The 21806-nt window shown below is 41.0% G+C and overlaps 1 protein-coding gene across 1 annotated transcript in view; it reads left to right on the top strand.

Annotated features, from left to right (window-relative positions):
• The window catches only part of MYO10 (myosin X), a 166309-nt gene that overhangs the window by 94497 nt on the left and 50006 nt on the right, over positions 1 to 21806 (top strand). Inside the window, exons 5-19 of the mRNA XM_086608921.1 lie at positions 531 to 665; positions 1645 to 1769; positions 2672 to 2685; positions 2816 to 2900; positions 3574 to 3677; positions 5911 to 6040; positions 6979 to 7097; positions 8505 to 8651; positions 8832 to 8932; positions 9160 to 9226; positions 10661 to 10753; positions 11503 to 11571; positions 11756 to 11838; positions 13256 to 13364; positions 16509 to 16589. Coding sequence (XP_086465047.1) covers positions 531 to 665; positions 1645 to 1769; positions 2672 to 2685; positions 2816 to 2900; positions 3574 to 3677; positions 5911 to 6040; positions 6979 to 7097; positions 8505 to 8651; positions 8832 to 8932; positions 9160 to 9226; positions 10661 to 10753; positions 11503 to 11571; positions 11756 to 11838; positions 13256 to 13364; positions 16509 to 16589 — 1462 coding nt within the window. The remainder of the gene's footprint in view (positions 1 to 530; positions 666 to 1644; positions 1770 to 2671; positions 2686 to 2815; positions 2901 to 3573; positions 3678 to 5910; positions 6041 to 6978; positions 7098 to 8504; positions 8652 to 8831; positions 8933 to 9159; positions 9227 to 10660; positions 10754 to 11502; positions 11572 to 11755; positions 11839 to 13255; positions 13365 to 16508; positions 16590 to 21806) is intronic.

Raw genomic sequence — 21806 nt, forward strand, 5'->3', positions numbered from 1 at the left:
TTGTTTAAAGAACGTGTAGCTCACTAAGAATATACTTGTAGCCTTTTATGTGTTATAATACGCTTTGTTGTCTCTAACCTCCTCCTTCTCACAGCAAGGCTCTCTCCTTAGCTAAATTGCTGCAACACAATCTCAAACTTTCCCAGCTTAGTTCATCATCTGGACTTTCTCCTTGATCATTGCCATGCCTTTGCTCTAACTTTGATTTTCCACATTGGTGAGGATTGTTGGATAGTTGGTTGTATTCAGAGAGCTCTTTGTTGCCTCCTGGGTGTTGCGCGCATCCTGACACAATCAATGCCTTGAAATGCTGTCTGAACAGTGGTATGAAGTCTAAAGCTAGCTTGCATTTTGTGTTGAATGTCACATTCAGCAGGCTTAAAGGGGTATTCTCCTGCTAGTTGAGTATCATTTCTAATCACCTCAGTCTTCCTGACCTCCAATAATTTGGAGTTTGGAGGACCGGCCATGCAGAGGGCTTTTTGCCTGGCGGGTGAAACTGTGCAAACGCTTTCCTCCTCTTCTTTCAGTGGTGAAAGTGGTGCTGGTAAGACGGAGAGCACTAAGCTGATTCTCAAGTTCTTGTCTGCGATGAGCCAACATTCATTGGAGCTGTCCTGCAGAGAGAAGACCTCCTGTGTGGAGCAAGCTATTCTTGAGAGCAGGTATTAGCTCTTTCAATACACAGGTATTTTTTCCAGAATAAGCCTTGTCATTGACATAAGAGCTAGCAACGTAATTAAAGATGTGGGTTCATTTACTGAACAATAAAATGAATATTGGAAAAAGAGAAAATTTCCATTAAACAAAATTACCTGGCTGCTCTAGAGAGTTGTGAGCACAGTGGTATATCTTAATGAAGCGAAAAGATGCAGAGTTTTAAAATAGATGATGCTTTAGTAGTGGCTTGCATTTTTGTTTGGGGCTGAGTTCAGATAATCAGAGTGAGGGAAATGGATGATGAGAGTGAGAAACCATTGGTTTGGTGTGTATAGCTTGAGGATCAGGTAGGACAAGATATAGCACGGTGACGATAAAGTGTGCAAGTGGTAAAAGCATGCTGAGGAAAGGGAGGATAAGGAGAGCTGATAAGACAGATGAGTAAGTGCATGGGACACACTCTACACAAGCAAAATAAATCTTGCAGTGTTCAAATGAAGTAACACATGGTTCTAAACTATTTAAAAACAAAGACAATTTGAGATGCTATTACTTTTGTTTATCATGCTTCATCTGTGTTTTACCTGCTGTATCTTGATGTAATTATTTTTTTTAAGTTGCCTTAGGACAAGGACTATTTTCCCTACATCTGTCTAGCAATTTGCATGTGCTGAGATTTCTTACTCTATAATTTGATTACTGCAATGAGAATTGCGTGCATCTCTTGAGCAGTTACAGATTAAGCTGTGAAGTAGTTTAGTACAATTAATCTTCCTGTTGCTTGAATACACTTGCATCTTCTGATAGAAATTTGGCATGCCTGTTGTTAATAAATTGAGGATAATACTGAGCAGGTAGGCTGTGGCTGAGGAGGATGTCAGAAGTGAGCTTTTCAGAGTGCAGTTCCTTTCACCATTCCCATGTGAAAGTGTTGGCATGCTGGTCACACGTTAACACTCGTGTCGTTCTTCTGTATTTTCACAGCCCAATTATGGAAGCTTTTGGCAATGCGAAGACTGTTTACAACAACAACTCCAGTCGTTTTGGGAAGTTTATTCAGCTGAACATCTGTCAGAAAGGAAACATTCAGGGAGGAAGAATTATAGATTGTATCCTTGTTTGGTGATTTCCCCCCCGCCCCATTTGTGGGCAGCCCCCATGTACCTCCTCCGTGAGGGCTGGAAGAAAAGTGGGGCTTACCCTTGTCTGTCCGTTTGCCCCATCCTAAAACATACACAATTACATTGATCTGATGTAGGTAGGAACAGAAAGCAGTAACACCAAATTCTGCATGTGTTTGTGCACACGCACACATGCATTCGTGGCGGGGTGGGGTGTATATACTCTTGGAGGACCAAGATTTTGTATTGCTGCTCCTAGCGTGACTTGTGTATGTTCCTGTGTAGTGAGCTAAAATATCCTGAGTTCTTGGGGATAACTTCAGTTGTCAGCTATTTCCCTCGTTTCTTATATCTGAAGATAAGCTTCTTACTTTTCTGGAAAAGAGAGAGCAGAGCTGCTGAATTTCTGAAACATGAGCATCGGTGGGTCAAATCCTTGGAATTGTCCTGCGTTTGACAAAATTGGACTATGAGCCAGCTTCACCAAAGCACCAGAGGTGTAGGGATGAGGAATGTACTGAGGGGATGCTACCTAGTGTTTTGAACATAAGCAACTTTTGCAGTGGGACAAATTTCATCCTTAAAGCTGTTTCCAAGCTTTAGGGAAAAGAAAAAGTAAAGGAAAGCAGATGTCATGTAAAATCCAAAACATGACAAGTCCAGTTTTGATGGCATGGAGAAGGAGGTGTGGAAACACATTGGTATTAGAACTGCTGCAATATTATCATTGTTGCTACTTTATTCTCCTTGTTATGGCAGCAGGCATGTCATAACAAAAGACCATGACGCTCTTCCTATTGTCTCAAATGATCAAGAAATATTATAAATAGCTTGTGCATGAATTCCTTTTTACATTATTCCTTGACTGAAGTTTTTGTTCCTGGCTGTAGATTTATTGGAAAAAGTAAGTTGATCTTTGGTTTTGCTCAGTTAATTTTTGCTTAATTTAATATTTTCTTTGAAATTGTGGATAAAGAAAAAAAATCTCCTTAAAAACGATTGCTTAAATGGCAACTGCTTTTTTATTTTGACAGAATCGTGTAGTAAGACAAAACCCTGGGGAAAGAAATTATCATATATTCTATGCTCTGCTGGCAGGGATAGAAGAGAGAGAGAAAGGTGAGTGGCAAAGCGCAAGTCACATAACCGTAGTGGCTCTCTGCTAGCAGTCAGCCGTGGTGACAGCAGTGGAGAATTTAACTGCAGAAACCCACTAACCCCAGCAGAGAAACAGGTTATTTGTTCAGCTGGGATTTAGTGAGTGTGAATTTGAGCCCAACTTGATAGAGCAACCTGCTTAGTTGAAGAATGTCACTGAGCTGCCAATAATTTTTCTCCCAGCTTCTGCTGTGTCCCTGGGAAAATTACCTGGGGACAAACATGCCTCATTCTGTTCAAGCTGAATATTTTTGCTGATACTAAATAACTCCACAGCAACAAAGAGGAATAATTCTGGTTCCTCTAATCCTCTCTCATAAAGAATAAATCCACTGAACAAAAGAAATGACATTTGTATATGTGCAAAATTGCCTAAAGCGGTCTCGGCATCTCCCCTTGGGCCTGCTGTCTTTGCATGCTTAAAAAGTAGTTAACTCCATTGTGCAGCTAAATAAAGCAAAAACCAGCAAAATAAAACCCCATATCTGATTCTAATCTAAAACTTTGTCTTGTGCATCATCGTTAATTTCTGAGCAAATGAATTGTGAACTGTTTGACGTAGTAATTTGTGGAGTGCTTTTGTTTTGGGGATATTTTTTATTTTTTCATTTGTCCTCTTTTCTCTCCTTGTTAGATGCTTTTTACTTATCTGTACCGGAGAACTACCACTACCTGAATCAGTCTGGATGTATAGCGGATAAGACAATCAGTGACAAAGATTCTTTCAAGGAAGTCATTGTGAGTTGTTTCCCTATTTTTCTATGCTTTTAGAAATACTGGAGGTGCAGGTGCCTGGGGCCCACTGACAGAGCAAGAGACAAAGCCTTCTTGTGCGTACCTGCACACACAGCGCTCTCGTTAAGGCACTAATCTTACAGCGACTTATGTTTTCTCATAAACTTCACTGTCATTTTAAGCAAGTCTTTACCTTTCCTCTAGTATTTGATTTTTTACTGTCATTTCATAGTGTGCTATAGTTTAGTGAAATGATTACGTTTCGGAATGAAAAGAATACCAGTTAGGAAGACAGTAAGGCATTTACATGCCTTTGCCCTTCCCTCCATTGTTTTATATTGCAGGTGTGTCAGCTTCCACTGTTTTTCCATCCTAAAGCTTTGCCCAGATCGTGTGGCATCTACAGGGTTGAGTCTGCAGCACAACATGTGGGGAGTGAAGCACCTGAGCATCTGGCTCTTTAAGTTGCAGCTGGGAATTCCAGTTGTATGGAGTAACTTACACAATAGAGTTGAAGAAAATTTAAATGCCGATTGAAAATTAGGTCCTGATGGAGTCTTTCTCTGAATGGCTTTATGTCTTATACCCACGCCAATTAGCTACAGCAATTAGTCTGTACTGACTGTTAGGATAATTACTAATTGCTTACTATATCACTGAGTCGGTAATGTGTTACGTTTTAAAAATCAGTAAAAATAATGTTTTTTATGCCCTTCACCACACTATTTTTGCTTAGCTATGTTAATCTCTTTGACGAGAGATTGAGAGAATCTCTAAATTGACAAATTAACGTGTGGTGGACACAGCAGTTACTTTTTGTGTAAAACATCCTCATCTAGTATGGTGGGGATGGGAGAGGTGTTGGAAAAGGTGGTGGCTTACCTACATTATAGCCACATGGCTTAAGCTGATTAGCGTGACGTTTAATTTGTGCTCATCATCCCAGGGTGGGCAGAGCGTGAAATCAGCTGGGCAGGTGATGCTCGCGTGCTGCCCGCCGTGCGGGCAGGCTTGGAGCAGGGGCTGAGGCTGCCAGGCTGTGTTCCCAGAGCAGGAGGCAGACAGAAACCCCACAGTTCACCCTCGCCTGTCTGTTCCTATTATAGTCATTCCCTTTGCCTATTTTTAGTGTGTTTTAACTTCTGGAAATGTTACTTAAGTAAAACTTTTTTGTAGAAGATGGGGAGGGACTGCACAGTGAGCGTGGAGATGAACTCCTAGTGCTGCCACCATCGTTAGAGCTCTGTTGTGAAAGGTCTTCTATACAAAATAAACCTTCAACCATTATGTGCTCTCTGCTTTTAATTGTGGAATGAGACTGAGGCTTTTCCATTTGTAACTGATGATTTATGAAAGATAAATTGTGTCACGTGTCATCTGTCAGACACCTGCAGTGACTGTGACGTGATGAGTTTTAACTGTAAGGGTATAAAACTGATCTGGTTTCAGACAGACCCATATTAGACTCAAATTTGGGAAATTCTGTTAATTTCGAGAGGCGTACAATTACTTACTCCTCTCTGTCAGAGTCAGAGAAAAGCAAATGTTCATCCTCTTGTTTTAGTATTTCTTTAAACAGAGATTTGCTGTTCTCTTCATTTGCATAGTTGAGCCTTGATCATCACCGTGTTGGTTATTTATGAATTCAACACATTTTGTATAGATCTCTCTTTCTTGCTCAGTTTTGTTGTCAGGTGTCAGACCAGGCTGGTAAGATGTGTGTTTGGGCTTCATGGCTTGCCCAGGATATGCTGCAGAAGGGCTCCTCTGAATTCTTCTTGGCTGAGAAAACAAATGAGCAAATCTTACATGTTGCTGTGTTTCCTCCCCCATGCCTTGTTACCTACAAGGCTAATTGGCAAAATTTGGTAAAAACACAGTGGAAGTTGTCAGTTACTAATGCAAATTAATGAAATTGCATCTGATGCACGACTCAGTAGGACATTCCAATATTTATACAATTTTAATGAAGAACTTGAAAGCAAATTACAGCATCCTTATAGCATCAAAAGGAGATTTCATAAAACCAGAGTGATACGTGCATGTTCCAAGATGTCCCCATCATGTCTTACAGTGTATTCGATCTGGGATGAAACCAAAGGAATTAACTCCTGCCAGCCCTCTGTCAGTCCTCACTTGCTTTTCTAAGGCCTGACAACACAGTTGGTGGGTTTGTCCTTGTCCCCATTTTTGAGTCAGTGTGCATGTTACTGAAGAAGCTCACGTGTCATTCCAGACTGCAATGGAAGTGATGCAATTCAGCAAGGAGGAGGTGCGAGAGGTTTTGAGGCTTTTGGCTGGCATTCTGCATCTAGGAAACGTTGAGTTCATCACTGCTGGTGGGGCACAGGTGTCCTTTAAAACAGGTGAGAAGGCTGTGCATCCAGATGAAAATGTTTCTTGAGGTTGTGAGAGCTATATTCATTGCTAGTATATCTGGCCATAGCAAGGACAAACAGTGAAAGGGTTTTACTGCTTTTTAGCAACTGTAAATGTTGATCAAAATGTTGTTGTGTTTTTTGGTTTTTTTTTTTTTGACAGAAAAGGCAAATCAGTCTGCTGCTGGATGCTAGATCTTAACTGGGGAAGACCTTGGTCACATATTTATTCCATTAATAGTAGACAAATTATATTTTAATCCCATTCCTTCTTTGAAATATTCTTAAGTTGATAAAATGTAAGTGCTCAAGTACATTTCTTAACTGAGATCTCCACTGAAGGTATCTTTTGTAGAGTTTTCGATACCTTAAGTACAAATCTGAAAGTATGTATTGGTATGTCTAAAAATGGGGCTAGTGAGCATCTCAAATGTTCAAGTATGGCAATAAAGAGTAGCATTGCATACTGCTTTATATGCCACATTACAGCTAAATTGCAAATTAAAGTATGCCTGTAAGAAAAAAAAATAATTGGTTTTCTTTATCATCTTCAGCGAAGCTGAAACGCGTTCATGTGGACAAAGAGTGAATTACCGTTTGTGTCTGGAAAAATATGTTAGTGTAAGCAGTAGGTTATTTGAATCCTTGACATGTAACATTAAGAGGAAAATAAATATTTGTGGCTTACTTGTGATGGATTTCTACTGCTGAATTCCTTCAGTCGTGCATATTTATGATACTGTGCCTTCTCATGAGCGGCAAAAAAATATCCTAGAGTTTCTGGTTGTGTTTTTATCTGTAATCCCCATCATTTTAGAAAGCATCTTAAATGGTGGTGGTAGCAATAATAATAATACTACAACAAATTAGTTTCATAACTTTATACATTTAAGGACATATTTGTGTTTGTCTCTTTCTTTTGCCAGCTCTGGGTAGATCTGCTGAACTACTGGGGTTGGACTCCACGCAGCTAACTGAAGCATTGACACAGAGGTCAATGATACTCAGGGGAGAAGAAATCCTAACACCTCTTAGCATACAACAGGTAAAGGCATCTCAGTTTTGACATGGTTTTAGGGTCTGTTAAATATATATTGCTTGGTCTTCAAGTCCAGGGAAATCATTGGTCACTCAAGAACAGAAGCTTAGCTCGTGCATCAGAGTTGCTGACAAAAGTACTACGTAGTTTTTTTGGATCGGGTATAATTGGACTTTTAGAAATCTGTATAGATCCCGTTCTATCATTCTGGCCAGGGCTTGTAGCGTGGCTCTTGTTATTCTTATTAAGCCTGATTGCTCACCATGTTTTTCAAATTCTAATCATATATACTGATATTTTTCATTATGGATATTTGTGTCAGGTGGGTGTTTCTGAAAACTTTCAGCAGAAATAGTTTTTTAAAAGAAGGGGATTAGAAACAGATATACATAACATTACGCTTACCTCTAGAAAGGGATAAATTAAGATGTTATTTCCTCCCCTTCTGTTTTCTTCCTCCATGCCTTAAGTTTATAATTTCCTCATTTTTGAGTGCGTTAGCCTTGAAATGTATTTTTAATGCGGCATAGGTGTACAGCTGTTATAACCCATACTGTTAAAGCTTAAGTTGTGACACTCTGTAACTGTTAATACAACTGCCGTCAAGGTACACAGGCGTACAGGCCTGCTTGCATTGTATGTTGCTTTATGCTGTGCAAAGACTGTCGGGGGTTAGGCCACTCCAGCAACCAAACCCTACACAGTCGCTCACTCCCCCTCCCCCAGCCCCAGAGATGAGGGAGAGAATTAAAGGAGAAACGGGAAACCCGTGGGTTGAGATAAGAACAATTTAATACAGATGATTTAATACACAGTGTAGGTACTCACCACCTATGCGAAGCCCGTCTCGTCCCGAAGCTGCAATCCCAGTTGAACGCGAGGCCCCGAAATAGAGAGGGGCAGAGAGGGAGAGAGAGAGAGTACTCCGAGAGTGGGAGTGCTGGGAGAGAGAGGGGAAAAAAAGGCAATAGAGCAAAGGCGCAGAAAAAGCCCTTCTGTCCGGCTGTCCCTCACTTTTATACTGGGCATGACGCTGCATGATATGGAATACTAATTGGCCAGTTTGGCCCTCAATCTTAAGTTCCACCACAAATCACAAGGGGAATCGTGTCCCCCTAGTCCCGGCTGTGCTCCCCCCTTATCCCACCATGTTTCTGCGCTCCGGCCAGAACACGGCACACCGAAAAGTCCTTGGAGTCTCACTTCCAACCACAAGCATCAGCTTGCTATCAACATTCTTCTCAGAGTGAGCCTCTGAGTAAAACCAAAACACGGAGCTCTTCTAGCTGCTAAAAAGAAGAGCTGACTCTGTCCCAGCTAAAACCAGGACCGACGCTGACCAGCGAAGTCTGCTCTGAAGTTCTCAGTTACAGGAGCGATTGATAACGTTTGTGTATTCCTTCTTTAATGCAGGCAATAGACAGCAGAGATTCTATGGCTATGGCACTTTATTCTCAGTGTTTTGCTTGGGTCATTAAGAAAATCAACAGCAGAATCAGGAGCAAGGAAGACTTCAAGTCCATTGGGATTTTGGACATATTTGGATTTGAAAACTTTGAAGTAAGTTTCCAAAGTTTGTTCAAATTGATTGTCTGATTATTTATGCTTTGTTGTTCTACAGATCTTTGTCGTCTTCACTGGAAATTGGTTATTAAACATGTTATGACTTAAACCAGTTCCTTGTTTGCGAAGTAAAATACTTGGAGTGTATGCATTTTTGAAAATTTCTTGCCTCTTTAGGTAAACCGCTTTGAGCAGTTCAATATTAACTATGCAAATGAAAAGCTTCAGGAGTATTTCAACAAGCACATCTTTTCCTTGGAGCAACTGGAATACAGCAGGTAAGAGATGAAATTTGAAAGAATTTTGAAAATCTCAGTATTCACTTGAAATCTGAGTTCCCAGCTGCCTTAGCTTCCTTTGAAAATCTGTCTGGAGATGTGTACTTTTTAAAAGCAATCTTATTTTGCAGTAATTGGCAGGATAAATACATCAGCTCCTCCTATTTCTATAGTTAAAATAATTTTGTCGTAGTTGTCAGTAAAAAGTCACTCGTTATTTTCCTTAGGGAAGGACTAATATGGGAGGATATTGACTGGACAGACAACGGGGAGTGCTTGGATCTTATTGAAAAGGTAATAATTTGATACCAGTACCTATTTCTAGTTTTTTTCTGAGGTAATATGTCTTTAAAACACTTGCCAACACAAAGAACAAGTGAAGAGAATGATGGATCTTGCATGTTTAAACAGTGAACTTTTAATCAGATCATTTTCATGCATGGATCTATTATAGATTCTATTCAATCAATACAGGAATTCAATGTATGCATCTTTCCTTGTAACTTTTAACAGCATATGATTATATACAAGAGTAATATTTGGAGATGATTAAAAAGAATAGAAGGAGAGGGCAGAAAGAATGACAGTGTCTTGCTCCCATAATTGCGTTTCATGGGATGCAGGTGATCTTCATTTGTTGCCTGCCAATTTTGACTTCATCCATAAGTTTGTTTGTGTTCTGGTTTGTGCTAAAGGAACATGTAGAAGAGCATGAAGTTTCTGCAGAGTTACTGGTAGGAACATTAGCAGTGAGGGCCAGGTGAGGTCTGAGTTCACTGCACAGAAATGATAACTCCGGCTGGATGATAAAGCCAAAGTTATATATCATAGAATCATAGAATGATTAAGGTTGGAAGGGACCTCAAAGATCATCTAGTTCACTTCTGCGAGCAGTACAAGCCTGATGAGTTTATCTCCATAGTGTGGTGTGTGTCTGTGCGTGTTCAGATGACCACAGGAACTGCTGGCAGTGGTCAGGGAATCCAGCTGCCAGGACGTGACTGCAGTCAGGACGGTGTGGTTTGTCAGGAGCTGCTCTGGGCTGATGGGAAGTGGTTTATTAAAATGTGCATCTGGAGAACCGTGTGTTTCTGAGAGGCTGTGTCAACGTGAAGCTTGCTGGACACATTAATTAGCTGCAGGGTAGCTTGCTTTGTTTACCACCTCTTCTAGTATGAGAAGTAGGGAACATCAAAGGAAATTACAGAGAGGCGTATGCAAAGCAATGGGAGGTTGTGTTTCCCGCAGTGCGTAGTTAAACTGTTCATCTTTAGCTGTGCCCCTGGGCCCTGTGGGTGCTAAAAGTTTGCGTTGGTTCAACGACTAAGTCAGTCATTTTATGGAACAAAAATTTTTGAAAGACTCTTTACACAAACTCCTCAGGTTTAAGGGACTTCTGATTGTTGGGGATCTTGGAGGCTGCAGATACATTCTGGGGCGATGTCATTGTATGCACCTAAAAACTGCCTACACCAGGAGAACTGTTGCTTCCTCCAGTAGCTGCTTTTTCTTTATTTTTCACAGGTATCATATGCTGTATGTTTCAAAGGTGTGTTGCAAGAAAAATAGGATTGTAGTCCTCTATGAGAGTGGGGTTTTAGTCATGTACAGGTGGTTTTGCACCTCTCTGCACACAAATTCAAGGACTTTGTGATTTTTCCAAACTGGGGACAACAGCTGTGTCCAGCTGTGCACTAATTCATGTTCTGCCTCTTGTTACTGTTCTAGAAATTGGGACTGCTGGCGCTCATCAATGAAGAGAGCCATTTTCCTCAAGCTACTGACTCCACCTTGCTGGAGAAGTTGAATACCCAGCATGCTGTATGTAATGTTTTGCTCATGTTTTCTGTGCAAAATGTGGAGGGTCTCTTTGCTTCTGTAGAAATTCATGATTCAGATGTGTAGGTGCATAGTTGCAGAGGCTGTTTTGGACATGATCCTACTTACATGGCAATCCATATCATTTGCTGTCAGGACTGGATCAGTTACCTGGAAGAACATATCCTTGTTATTGTCCACTTAAAGGTTTCCATATTGGTGAATAAGCCAAATTCTGCTCTTAGTTAGAGCTCTGACACCCTGCAGTAACTCAGCTTATTTAGATCTTCAGTTTCCCTTGGTGTAATGAAATACTCACCATGATGTCATTTACTGAAAGGCTGCTGTTTCCTCTGTCCAGATTAGTGTTACCTTTGTGGTCCTAGAATTATACTTGAGAATTTCTGGGATACAAGCATATCCACCAGTCTCCATAGCTGCCAGTTTAAGACAGAGCCTTCTTTTTCAAAGTGCCTTTAATAGACGATTCTGCCAGATGGGTTCAGGTTTAGTATAATGCCTTTTTGGATACTATAAATCTGTTATTACTGCATTCGAAGCAGCCCAGACTGACAAATCCTATTATCATTATAAGTTGGCTGTTTGCTTTCGGAGCACTAATCTTCCAGGGAGTTCACTGGAAGACAATGGTTTGTTTAGGTCTGGGTTGGGAGGATAATGTGACTCTTTGTATCGTTCCACTCCCTGACCCGCCCCTAAATATTTTTCTCTTTTCTTTCCCCTCCAATTAGAACAATCCTTTTTATGTAAAACCAAGAGTTGCCATTCACAACTTTGGAGTGAAGCACTACGCTGGGGAGGTAATTTTCTTTTCTTTATTTGCTGAAATTATTCCAACAGAGTTTTCATTAGCTTAATTTTACCCTGAGGCTGCTCAAAATTAACTAAAGCACTCTGTTCCCTCAGTGCTTTTTACAGTACTGCTCTTGTGAAAGGTGCCTGACTACTTGGCTTGTTGTTTTAATCAGCTCTGTTTCCTGCTAGGTCCAGTATGATGTCAGGGGGATCTTGGAGAAGAACAGAGATACTTTCAGAGACGATCTCCTGAACTTGTTACGTGAAAGCAGGTATGTTTCTGTGATTTTTGTTTAGGACATAGTGTTAAGGGGTGTCGTATCGCCTGATTCCGCCAGGGTTTGAATATGTTATATGTCACGTAGCATCAGACCTTGACAGAGTTGAAAGGAGCATAGAAGAAATATCAGAGGTGCTTGTAAGGAGATCTGACTGTGATCGGTTCTCACAAAGTAAGTCAGGTTTTCCCACGTTGTACAGTACCTCGTCCCTGTTCAGTCCAGGAGGTTGCTAGAGAGCTCGCTTGCAGCTCAGTGGTGAGTAAGGACGCTGAAAGCTGGTGACGGTTTTTAACTGTTTCAAGGGTGCCTCGTAGGCAGCGTGGCTTTTCGCTTCACATACAGCCTGATTTGCTTCTATTTTGGGCATTCCCTAATTTGTTTGAAAGCTTAGTGTCAGGGACTAAGGGATTCCTAATTGCTTCAAAGGGAGAATTTCTGTAAAGATTTATGTTACTGAAGGTCTGAGCTTGGGTGTCTTTGGTACCTGCATGCCTCCTGACATCCTGCTGTGTAAGCTCTCAGGAACCTAACGGTGGTACCCGGCAAGCCGGAGTGATACCGCGTCCCTTTTTGTAGGCGTGTGGTTGAGACTCCAGGACACACAGAGGGATGACAGGAAAGGAGGAAGCTGAGCCTAGGTGTTGCTGTCTCACCTGCTGCCCTCACCCATCCCGTCCAGTCATCCTGCCTTGCCATGCGAGTTGCTTGTTTGTAAATCCCTTAAGCCCCTCTGTGCAGGGGGAACTGTTAATAAGCGTTTCCCTCTCTGTGGTGTTTGTTCTTGTTTCACGACATATCTGACTGAACATCTGTCAATCGAAGTGTGTGGGTAGAAGTAATAAAGGAATTAAAGCTGCTGGGCCTGGTTTTGCTCTTGCACCAACATCTGTTTGGAGCTCAAGTTAGAAGGTCTGTGTTTCTGTAGAAGTGGTAAGAGGATACCCGACTGATAAGGTAGACAGTGGCATTCACAGCTGGTACCTGAAAGTGAGGCTCGTGTGGGTGCTTATTGTGTGTTATGGCCCCAGAAAAGCTCAAAGTCTTGTTTTTCAGTCTGTGCACAGTTACCATTACAGTCAGCTGGAGTTCTGGTTGAGTGAGTGGGGTAAAATGCTGTGAGGACTCTAGGACTTCACACTTCGTTTCCTTAATGATATGTTGCAAGCTGAGAAGAAGGAACCTCCTTGTTTTGTTTTGCTTTGCTTTGTGGGTTTTTTTTCCTCCTCTGTATAAATTCTACAAAGGCAAAATATGTTGCTTTTTAAAGATTATGGAGAAAGTCAATAAGCATTTTTTGGATGGAGGAGCTGCTTTGTAACGGACAGTGCTTTCTTTGCTTTCTATAGTGGTAAACCTCTGAATCTGTTAAGATATACTTTAGAGATATTTTTTTTCTTTCCCATTTCAGTCTTGATTTCATCTATGACCTGTTTGAGCATGTTTCAAGTCGCAACAATCAAGACACTCTTAAATGTGGAAGCAAGCACCGAAAACCCACTGTCAGTCTCCAGTTCAAGGTTAGTTGATGAGTTTGCTCTGCTCTGTAGCTGATCAATGATAGAAACCCTGTTCAGTAGAGGACAGTTGCAGATGAAAACAGGCAAAACTTCATCATCAAAGCATTGCTGTCTCTTCTGTGAAACTGCATTTACTAATCAACTGATTTGCCATACTAGCTAGCTTCAAGCAGACACTAACCTTTGCTTTACACCATCTGCACAAAACTCCTGTTGCTTTCCACTTGCTTATTTGTTCTTATTTTAAAGCTCATCTATGAAGTTGGTCTCTCTCATCCTGGTTTTTCTTTCTAATCTAAAACCGACCACAAAATCACACAAAGCCTTACGGCAATGCCTGTATGCTAAGAAAAATAAGTACTGAGTAAATACCTCATTAAGGTGTTGCCTTGCTTTTTAACTTAAAGTTTGGAAAGCATTTTTATTAAACACCTTTTTATGAGATTTTATAGCCCTCCCATCAGAAGTGGCACCAAACTGAAATCTAGCATAAAGTCTATCTGCAAATTATTTAAAAGAGAAAGATTGGCACAAAACCTTTTCTAAATTGCGTGAGTACAAGTCTGGATTAGTTGTCTTTCATTTTGTTTGAATTAATATATATTTGCACTGTTCATTCTTTTTTTTTTTTCTTAAAAAGAGCAGACTCAAACCCCTTGAGGGCAGATTTTATCCTAATAGACTATTGCTAAGTGTTGGACAGAACAGCAAGGAGTGTATGCTGGGTCACACACAGTGTCTTTTATTAAAAAACAAATTTTATATTCCCTGCACACCTTGCTTTGTGCTACCATCGCTTGTCTCAGACAACACCCGCTTCTTCTGGTGGGGTGATATTATTTGCTAGCTCTGTGGGATAGCAGAAGGTATCGTTTCCACTTAGTTGTTTGTACCTGTGCAAAGTAGACCTTTAAGATGTTACTGTGTAAAAATTGACCATATTTTTGCGCCCACTTTGCAAGGTAGAACATAATGTAGAGTTCCTTCTCTTCTCCATTAAAGCCCCTGGACAACATAAAGCATGATAAAACATGAAACCAGAACATTGTTGCCTCTTATCTAAAGCTGCAGTAACTGACCATTAACCAGCTGGGCTGCTTTACCAGAGGTTGACCTTCACATCATGCCATCCCCAAAGAATTAGGTTGGGCGTTTTTCCATGTCCTAAAGCCTTCCAGGCTTGGTCCATCTCATTTCAACTGAAGATAAGAACTTTGCCTTCAAAATTTTCTTCTCATGATAGATTGGTTAACTCTTCTTTTCGTTTGACAGCCTGCCTGACGCGGGCCCGGGGGTGCATGCAGAATAGCTGAGGTTAGATACCATCTGTTTCAGCCTATTGCTTAAAGCAGGGCGAACTCGTCACCTGACAGTGGCTTGGAGGCGTGCAGCACTGTGCAGAATCTGGCTGGCTGCACCGCAGATGAATGTGAAAGTAGGTTAAATCGTGTTTGTTTAGACTGACCAACTTTTCCAGTCTCTGTAAGGAGTAGCCTGTGTTGAGAGAATTGGCTTAGTTGTCCATAGATGTTGTAGTGTTCACATAGGTTTAATACAGATGTAGCTTTTACTTTTTGAAGCTGTAAGTATTTGCCTTTACACAAAAATACTTGGCTTTATATCTTCTGGCTGTTTAATGTTTGCTGCCCCCCAGGTCCTGGTCCGTAGGCTGACAAAGGCAAACAAACCAAGAACTACCGTTTACGTTCCCAGTCACTTCACCATTTGCTCCCTTTGCTCTGTACCAGCTCCTGTGTACAGCCATAACTCTGCCTGTTGCCTTTATCACTTCATGCTTAATCATGAAGAAAGCCCTTGATATGCAGGTTAAAGCAAGAATTTGTTGTAACAGACTGCCATTGGCACTTTTGCTCCAAAACATAGGGTAGATCGCACAGTGTTGCCCCTTCAAAAAATGAATTTTCTGTCTCCTTGGCAGCCTGCTCTGTATTCTGTCCGCTGCCTGGCATGCGGAGCCACCTTTGAGGGGTGAGACATTACCACTGCTGACTTTCTGGGCTCTTCAGAGCCTGGTCTCCCCTCCTATATGGTCGTTTGTATCTCTGCGAAGTAAATGCAAGACTTCAGTTTAAGATGGTTTATCATACTTAGTGATACAGAACGAGGCAAGTTGGAATAAGATACAGAATGATGGCTCAGGCAGGAAAGGGGCGGATGTGTAATTAAAGTAATAATCATAAAAGGACTGAGGGATTTTTATGATTTTTATCTCTAGGCTGAGGTTCAGACAACTGATAGTCTAATGTGTATTGGGTCATTCAGAGTTCTAAGACTAGGAAAAAAAAATCTGTGTTTTCTTCTATGTTTTTTTTAGCTGAACCTTACAATCTCGCTTTTTATTGTTAAATGCAATTAGCTATCACATGAAGTAACTGTGAAACTGTCTGCTTAATGCTGTTAGCATTGTCTTTCAGTAAGAGGTATTTTCTTTACCACTCTATCCTTTACTCAATTTTTGTTAATTTCAGGAGGGGGGAGTGTTTTAAAATCTAGTATTGATAAAACAATGTCTACTGTATTCTAAAGTAACTCTTTTTTGATAAATTGTTAATATTTGCTTTCTACCCTCTTGTTGATTTACATTTATTATCAGAGTGTCCTTTTAGCAAGAAGGATTTGGACCACACAGGAGAGAGGAAGTCTCTATGCACAAAATGCTGCTGATGGCAGGGAAAATGGAAAATGAGTGGGTATGGGGTGGTTGAAATGAAAAGAGGAAATCTGGTTTTGTGGGTATTTCAGTTTTACCTTAGACCCCTTATCCTTCCTTTTGACTTGCTCAAGTAGCGATTTGGGGGCATGTATCCTAAGTCTTAAGCAGTCTTTCAGAAGATCCCTGAAACAGCAGCTTTCCAAATTGATGTTTTCTTTGTATCAATCTGTGTATCTTGTTTGCTGATAGTTTTGATCAGAAGGGCCACTGGAAGGAAGGAATTTGCATATATTGATTCTGTATGTTCACAAGCAAGAGCTTACTCAGTACAGTCATTTCTGGTGTGTACCACTAGGTGTTGCAGTTAGATACTGTCTGCAGTGCGAAGCTGCAGGAGCTTTTGCTGGGGCATGTTGCTTGTACAAGAAGTCGACTTACGAAGTGCTGTCTTCTTTCTACCTGTCTTTTAGGAATCGCTTCACTCTTTAATGGCGACGCTGAGTTCTTCAAATCCTTTCTTTGTTCGGTGCATCAAACCCAACGTGCAGAAGGTAAGATTTAAAATCGTGCCTCTCTTTTCTATATGTCTCAGGCCTAATCTTTCACTGCCTGTCTGATTATTTACCGCTGTGTGTAGCGTTCTTCACTGACTTTGTAAAAGGCTCTGCAAGGTGAAAGGCTTTTGTTCTTTTTTTTGCATATGGGCCGTGTCTTTGGACACCTTTTTAATAGTCATTGCTGACAACTCGGATAAATAACTAGCTCTAAGGATGGTTATAAAAGGAAGGTAGAAGGCTGGACTGCATGTTCGATGACTCTGTAAGAGCCTTTTTAGGAAGAAAATGTCAAAACTGCGAAGTTTGTTTTAAATCACTAGAGGCAGTGAATGGTGGTGCATATAGAAAAACTGGTGTGAATGACTGACTCTGTCATCAGACTTGTAGTCTCTCAGTTTATGTACGATTCTAAGTGCCTTCATGCTGACTGCTTTGTTCTGTTACAGAATTATATTTTTTAAACAGACTTGGAAACTAAGGCTTACTGTATCAATTTGTCTTTTGAGTCACAATAATGAAAGGCAGTGTCAAGACTTATTTAAGTATGTTGGAGGGCTCTCTAGAAACGGAGCGGTAATGGTATAGTGATCACTGAAGTTAATATTGTTAATCTGGTTCTGATATTCTGGGTTTTTGCACATCTGTTTTTGGTTTTATAGACTGATATTCAGGTATGCTCTGCTTGTGTCAAAAATGCAACAGGCAGAGGGGCTAATGAATCTGGTTTACGGTTTTCACGTAGCAACTTAGAAATAGGTGACTTTGCTATAAATCCCGTTTTACATGTTACGTTTTTCTGGGATGTTTGGTTAATCAGAACACTAACACATCAAACCTGGCAGATTTCCTTGCAGGTTTTTGTGTTATCTGGACGGTATATCCTTGACTTTACATGTTTTGAATTGCTAACTGTTAACTGTGCTTTTGCACTGTTACTTGTGACATGTCAAATAACATGCAGATTGTGGGTACCTTAGCAAGAGGGAGCAGCCTGGACGTGAATAAGACCTGCTTTCTGCATCCTGACGTGTTTGGTGCTCTGAGGTGTGCAGCCACCAGGTAGCCAAATCTACATGGATGGCAGCGCCTTGGCCAGCAGCTGGGGTCAGTGAGTCAAGGTGTGTAGCAAAGCCCCTGATCACTGAGGGAAGGCAATTTTGAAAAGGTTGTTTTCTTCCCTGCTCCCATTTCTTCCTGGAAGCCCTATGACCTTTACAAAGCCCATCTGCTGCCACTGGAGTATAAGAAGAATTTCAGTAACTCACATGTTTTCCTTATTTGTCCTTTTACATCCAAGTAAGGCTCATCTCCACAATACCAAAATCACAAGGATTTGCCATGGTTGATGCAAGAACCAGGTGCTCATTGCATTTCCATAGCAAGGAAGCCACTGAGTTCCCACTCCCGTGTTCCTTGTTGCTCTACCAGTTTTTTCCATTAGAATGCTCCATCCCTGACAAATTTGGCATATGCTACTGTATCTGCACATGTATTTTACTATCATTAAAACCAAGTTCTCTCAGAATGAGCAGCTGTGCAAGCAGAAGGAGCTTGAGACAGCCTCAGTCTCAGGAAACCACATCTAATTGCAGGAGTGCATGCGGGAACAGACTGAGAAATTCCTGTAGACAATCCCCTTCAAAGTATGTATAAAATGCCACTGAAATCTTACACAAAAAATGTTTGTCCTTGTTTCCCATTTGCTTTAATTTGATTGCAAATTTAACGTGATTTAATGGCTTTACCAAATAAGAAATCCTATTTGAAGAACAAGAGTAGAGAAAAGGGTCACACAGTTTACCTCTTGTAGCTGATTCAGTAGACAACTTGGTGGAAAAAGAGAAGGAAAGCCATATGTAATACTTGCTGATGGCATTCCTCACTCAGGGAAGTGTTCTAAACCCACATTTTTGGTATTCACAGTTTTAACTTTTGTCCGCTGTGCACTGCTCTCTGTTCCCCTCCACGTCTCACAGACACAGCGATTTTTAGTGCCAGTCTTGTGCCATTGGTGTTGCTCCTTCTGCAGTGGTGCAGGTAGAGCAGCAGGCACATGAACGCTGTTTGGCCCCTCTGTAGCTCAGCTGGATTCTGGGGGTGCACATCACGTGAAACATTTCATGGCTTATCCTGTCATATAACTTGTTGCTTCTTTTCAGTTAGATGAAGGAAAATAAGGCGAGTCAGAACCATGGCTCAGAGACACGCTAGGTGTGTGTGGACTTCCCGGGATTACCGCATACGTGACTCACTGTGCAGAGTTGGTTAGAAACATAACTGCTTGAAACATTCAGATGAACCATTGAAACGGAGAAACTGAGATTGAAAGAAAGTAAAAATCGTCACTGTTTTCTTTTGTGTTTTCTGTCCATAGTTTTTACTCTGTGGTGATGGTGATACACAATGATAAAACATCACTCTTCAAAAAGTACTTAAATGATGCTTGCCAAATAACAAATGATGTGAAAGAAAGGAGTGTTTGAATTACTTTTTTGAAATATGCAGCGTTAAAGGAGAGCTGAACTAGAGAGACTCGGCAAGGAGACAGCTGAAGTTGTGTTATCAGGAGCAAAGCCTCTCAAGCTACTTGTTGCTCACTGAATTGGGTACGATTAGGTGACACACTTAGTGGTGAGCATCCTCTGTACCTCTGGAGGGGAGGAGGTCGTGGTGCTCAAGAGCTGTTTTACTCTGGAAGTATGTTTGAATTCAGTAGGTGAATGAGGTTGAGCAGATGGAATACAAATTCAAGCCTTCGAAAAGCAGAACTTGCCGCAGACAGTACTCACTCTGCTTTTCTAGATACTAAAGTGTATTCATCTTGGATAAGAGACGTGATAATTTATAGTAATTATTTGATTTTTTTTTTAACTGATCAAAAGTTTTATTCCTAAGTATGTTACATTGGCAAGCAAAACCAATTCAGCAATGCAATAAACCACTCAGCATTTACATATCAAAGCAGAACCTACACTCATTAGTGCAGTTTCCTAAAGGGAGCGCACAGAGTACGTGACCTTTTGTCACAAGACATTTCAGCGAGCGGCCTCAGACAGAAGAACAGAGGACCCATTAATCTTTGGGAGACCCCCGAACAATCAATGTATCTGTTTTCACAGTTCCCAGTCTGTTCTGAACTAGGCATAACGTGGAAACTTTTCCACTTGGTATGCTTAATGAGTATTTTCTGCTAATGAAGGGTCTTTCTCCTCAACTCCCCTTATCTCCAGTGCAGCTTGCAGAACTACATATCATTCTTTCCTTTTGAACTTTGACACATCTTTCTCTGTTTCTTGCTCTTGTGTTTCTTTTCCGGCCTGTTCTATTTGATAATGATTCCTCTTTGCAGCCTTACCTTTTCTGGTTTTCATCTATCCTTTTTTGTGTGCACCTTAAATCAAAAAAAAAAAAAAAAAATCAACCACCACCACCAAAAAACCCTAATTAAAAAAAAAAAAAAGACAAAAAAAACCCCTGTCATTTTAAAGCAGGCTACAGCCATCAGCTGAATGTTTCTTCCAGCTTGCTGCTATTAATAAAGTTGCTAAGCCTTGGTGCTACTCAGGAGACAGCTCAGGGTAAATTTAAGATCTGAACTTCCTATGTAAGAGGTAGAAGTTTTCCTGTTGGCCAGAAGCCAGCCTCAGGCAGATTGGCTCAAGTGCCTTCTCAAGTTCCCTTCTCCATTTAAGATTTTTTCTTCAGAAAATATATCAGTATAATCATAGCGAGTGGCATAATATTGGCATAATCATTGTGAGAGGCCCCCACCTGCAGCATCTGCATGGCCTCATCTGTGCTGGTCTCTTAAAACCTCTGTTATTACAGCTTGCTTCTGTAATTCCCTGTTCTTCGGACTTCAACAGGTTCAGACACGGCTGTTCTCTCATGCTCATAGATAGGTGCATCCACTTCTCTTTGGCTACAAATCTAAGTCCAGTTTGGTCCTGATAGGCAAAATCCTGGATTCAGTTGAGTTGATATGAAATACTTGACGTAGACAATAATTTCACTTGTTTGTTGGGGTTTTTTTTAAGAAGCCTGTGTTGATGTGTGCCACCTGAACAGGACTGCAGGATCTCTACTCACCTCCCTGTCTGCTCATTTATTGTCTGTCTCGTTCCTCTGTTGCAGTGATGGTCTTGCCACTGGCAAGATAGAAGCTGCCTTCTCTGAAGCTTGTGAGCTCTGAAGGGGCAATTCTATTTCAATATTAACTTTTTTGAATCTTAAAATATAATTAGGTAAGGTAAAGAAATGAGACAAAGTTATACCTGTATTGTAAGCCCTGCTACAGGGTAGAGGTTACAGAGAGCAACAGAAAAAGTGAAACTAGTAATAATTTTGCAATTCAAAGGGATACTGGTAGAAAAAGGTCTGTAATAAATTCTGGGAGGCTTACTGCTGCTTAGGAGTGCTATCGTGCTCCATATTCCTTCTGGGATACTTATTGTCAAGGCAGTAAGATTGCTAACATCTCTTCTGGGGATAGAGCCATTTAAAGGGATCAAGGTATGGCTATTGGCACCTGTGATGTACTTTGAGGCATAGGTCGCTAATAGCCATGAGACACCCTGGAATAGCAAGCAGTACGTCCCCTAATGCGAAATAAGATGCAAACCTATTTTGCTTGGCGTCTGAATTAAACTCGTGCTCTTAAGTAGCTCTGAATCATTACAAACATTAAGTATAGCATGATACTAACCTAAACACCAGTTGGAAGTGCAGCTCAGGAACGCAGTACAAAGGAACGATGAGAGTGTAGCGTGGCCCCATCTGCGAGGATGACTGTGTGCAGGGTGTGGAGCAGGTACAAGCTCCGTGAAGGCAGTGTGAGAGCTGGTTGTCACTCTGGAATTGCAATATTGTCGTATTGAGACTTGACCGTATGAATTACTGAGTTTGCCTTGGAGAGAGATTTTTTTGCAGAAATATGGTAAAGACAGTGCAAGTCTAATGCTGCTGCATTGAGAACAGCACTGACATAAAACCTTGAAAGATGAAGGGAGGGAGACTCTGAGCTTCAAGGATCTTCTGTTATACCTTCAGCACAGGATTGCTAAGAATCTGGATAAAACTTTACTTTTAAAAGTCTTTGTTTTAAAAAAAATATCCTTACTGAAGTGGTCCAGTTTCAAACTTCTGTGCACATCCTACTGCAGTTGTGTACCAAGAATGTGTTTTATACACCAGCCTCAGTCTCCCAGCAGA

This window comes from Tauraco erythrolophus, chromosome 3 (assembly GCF_009769465.1).
Source record: "Tauraco erythrolophus isolate bTauEry1 chromosome 3, bTauEry1.pri, whole genome shotgun sequence".
Classification (NCBI taxonomy): domain Eukaryota; kingdom Metazoa; phylum Chordata; class Aves; order Musophagiformes; family Musophagidae; genus Tauraco; species Tauraco erythrolophus.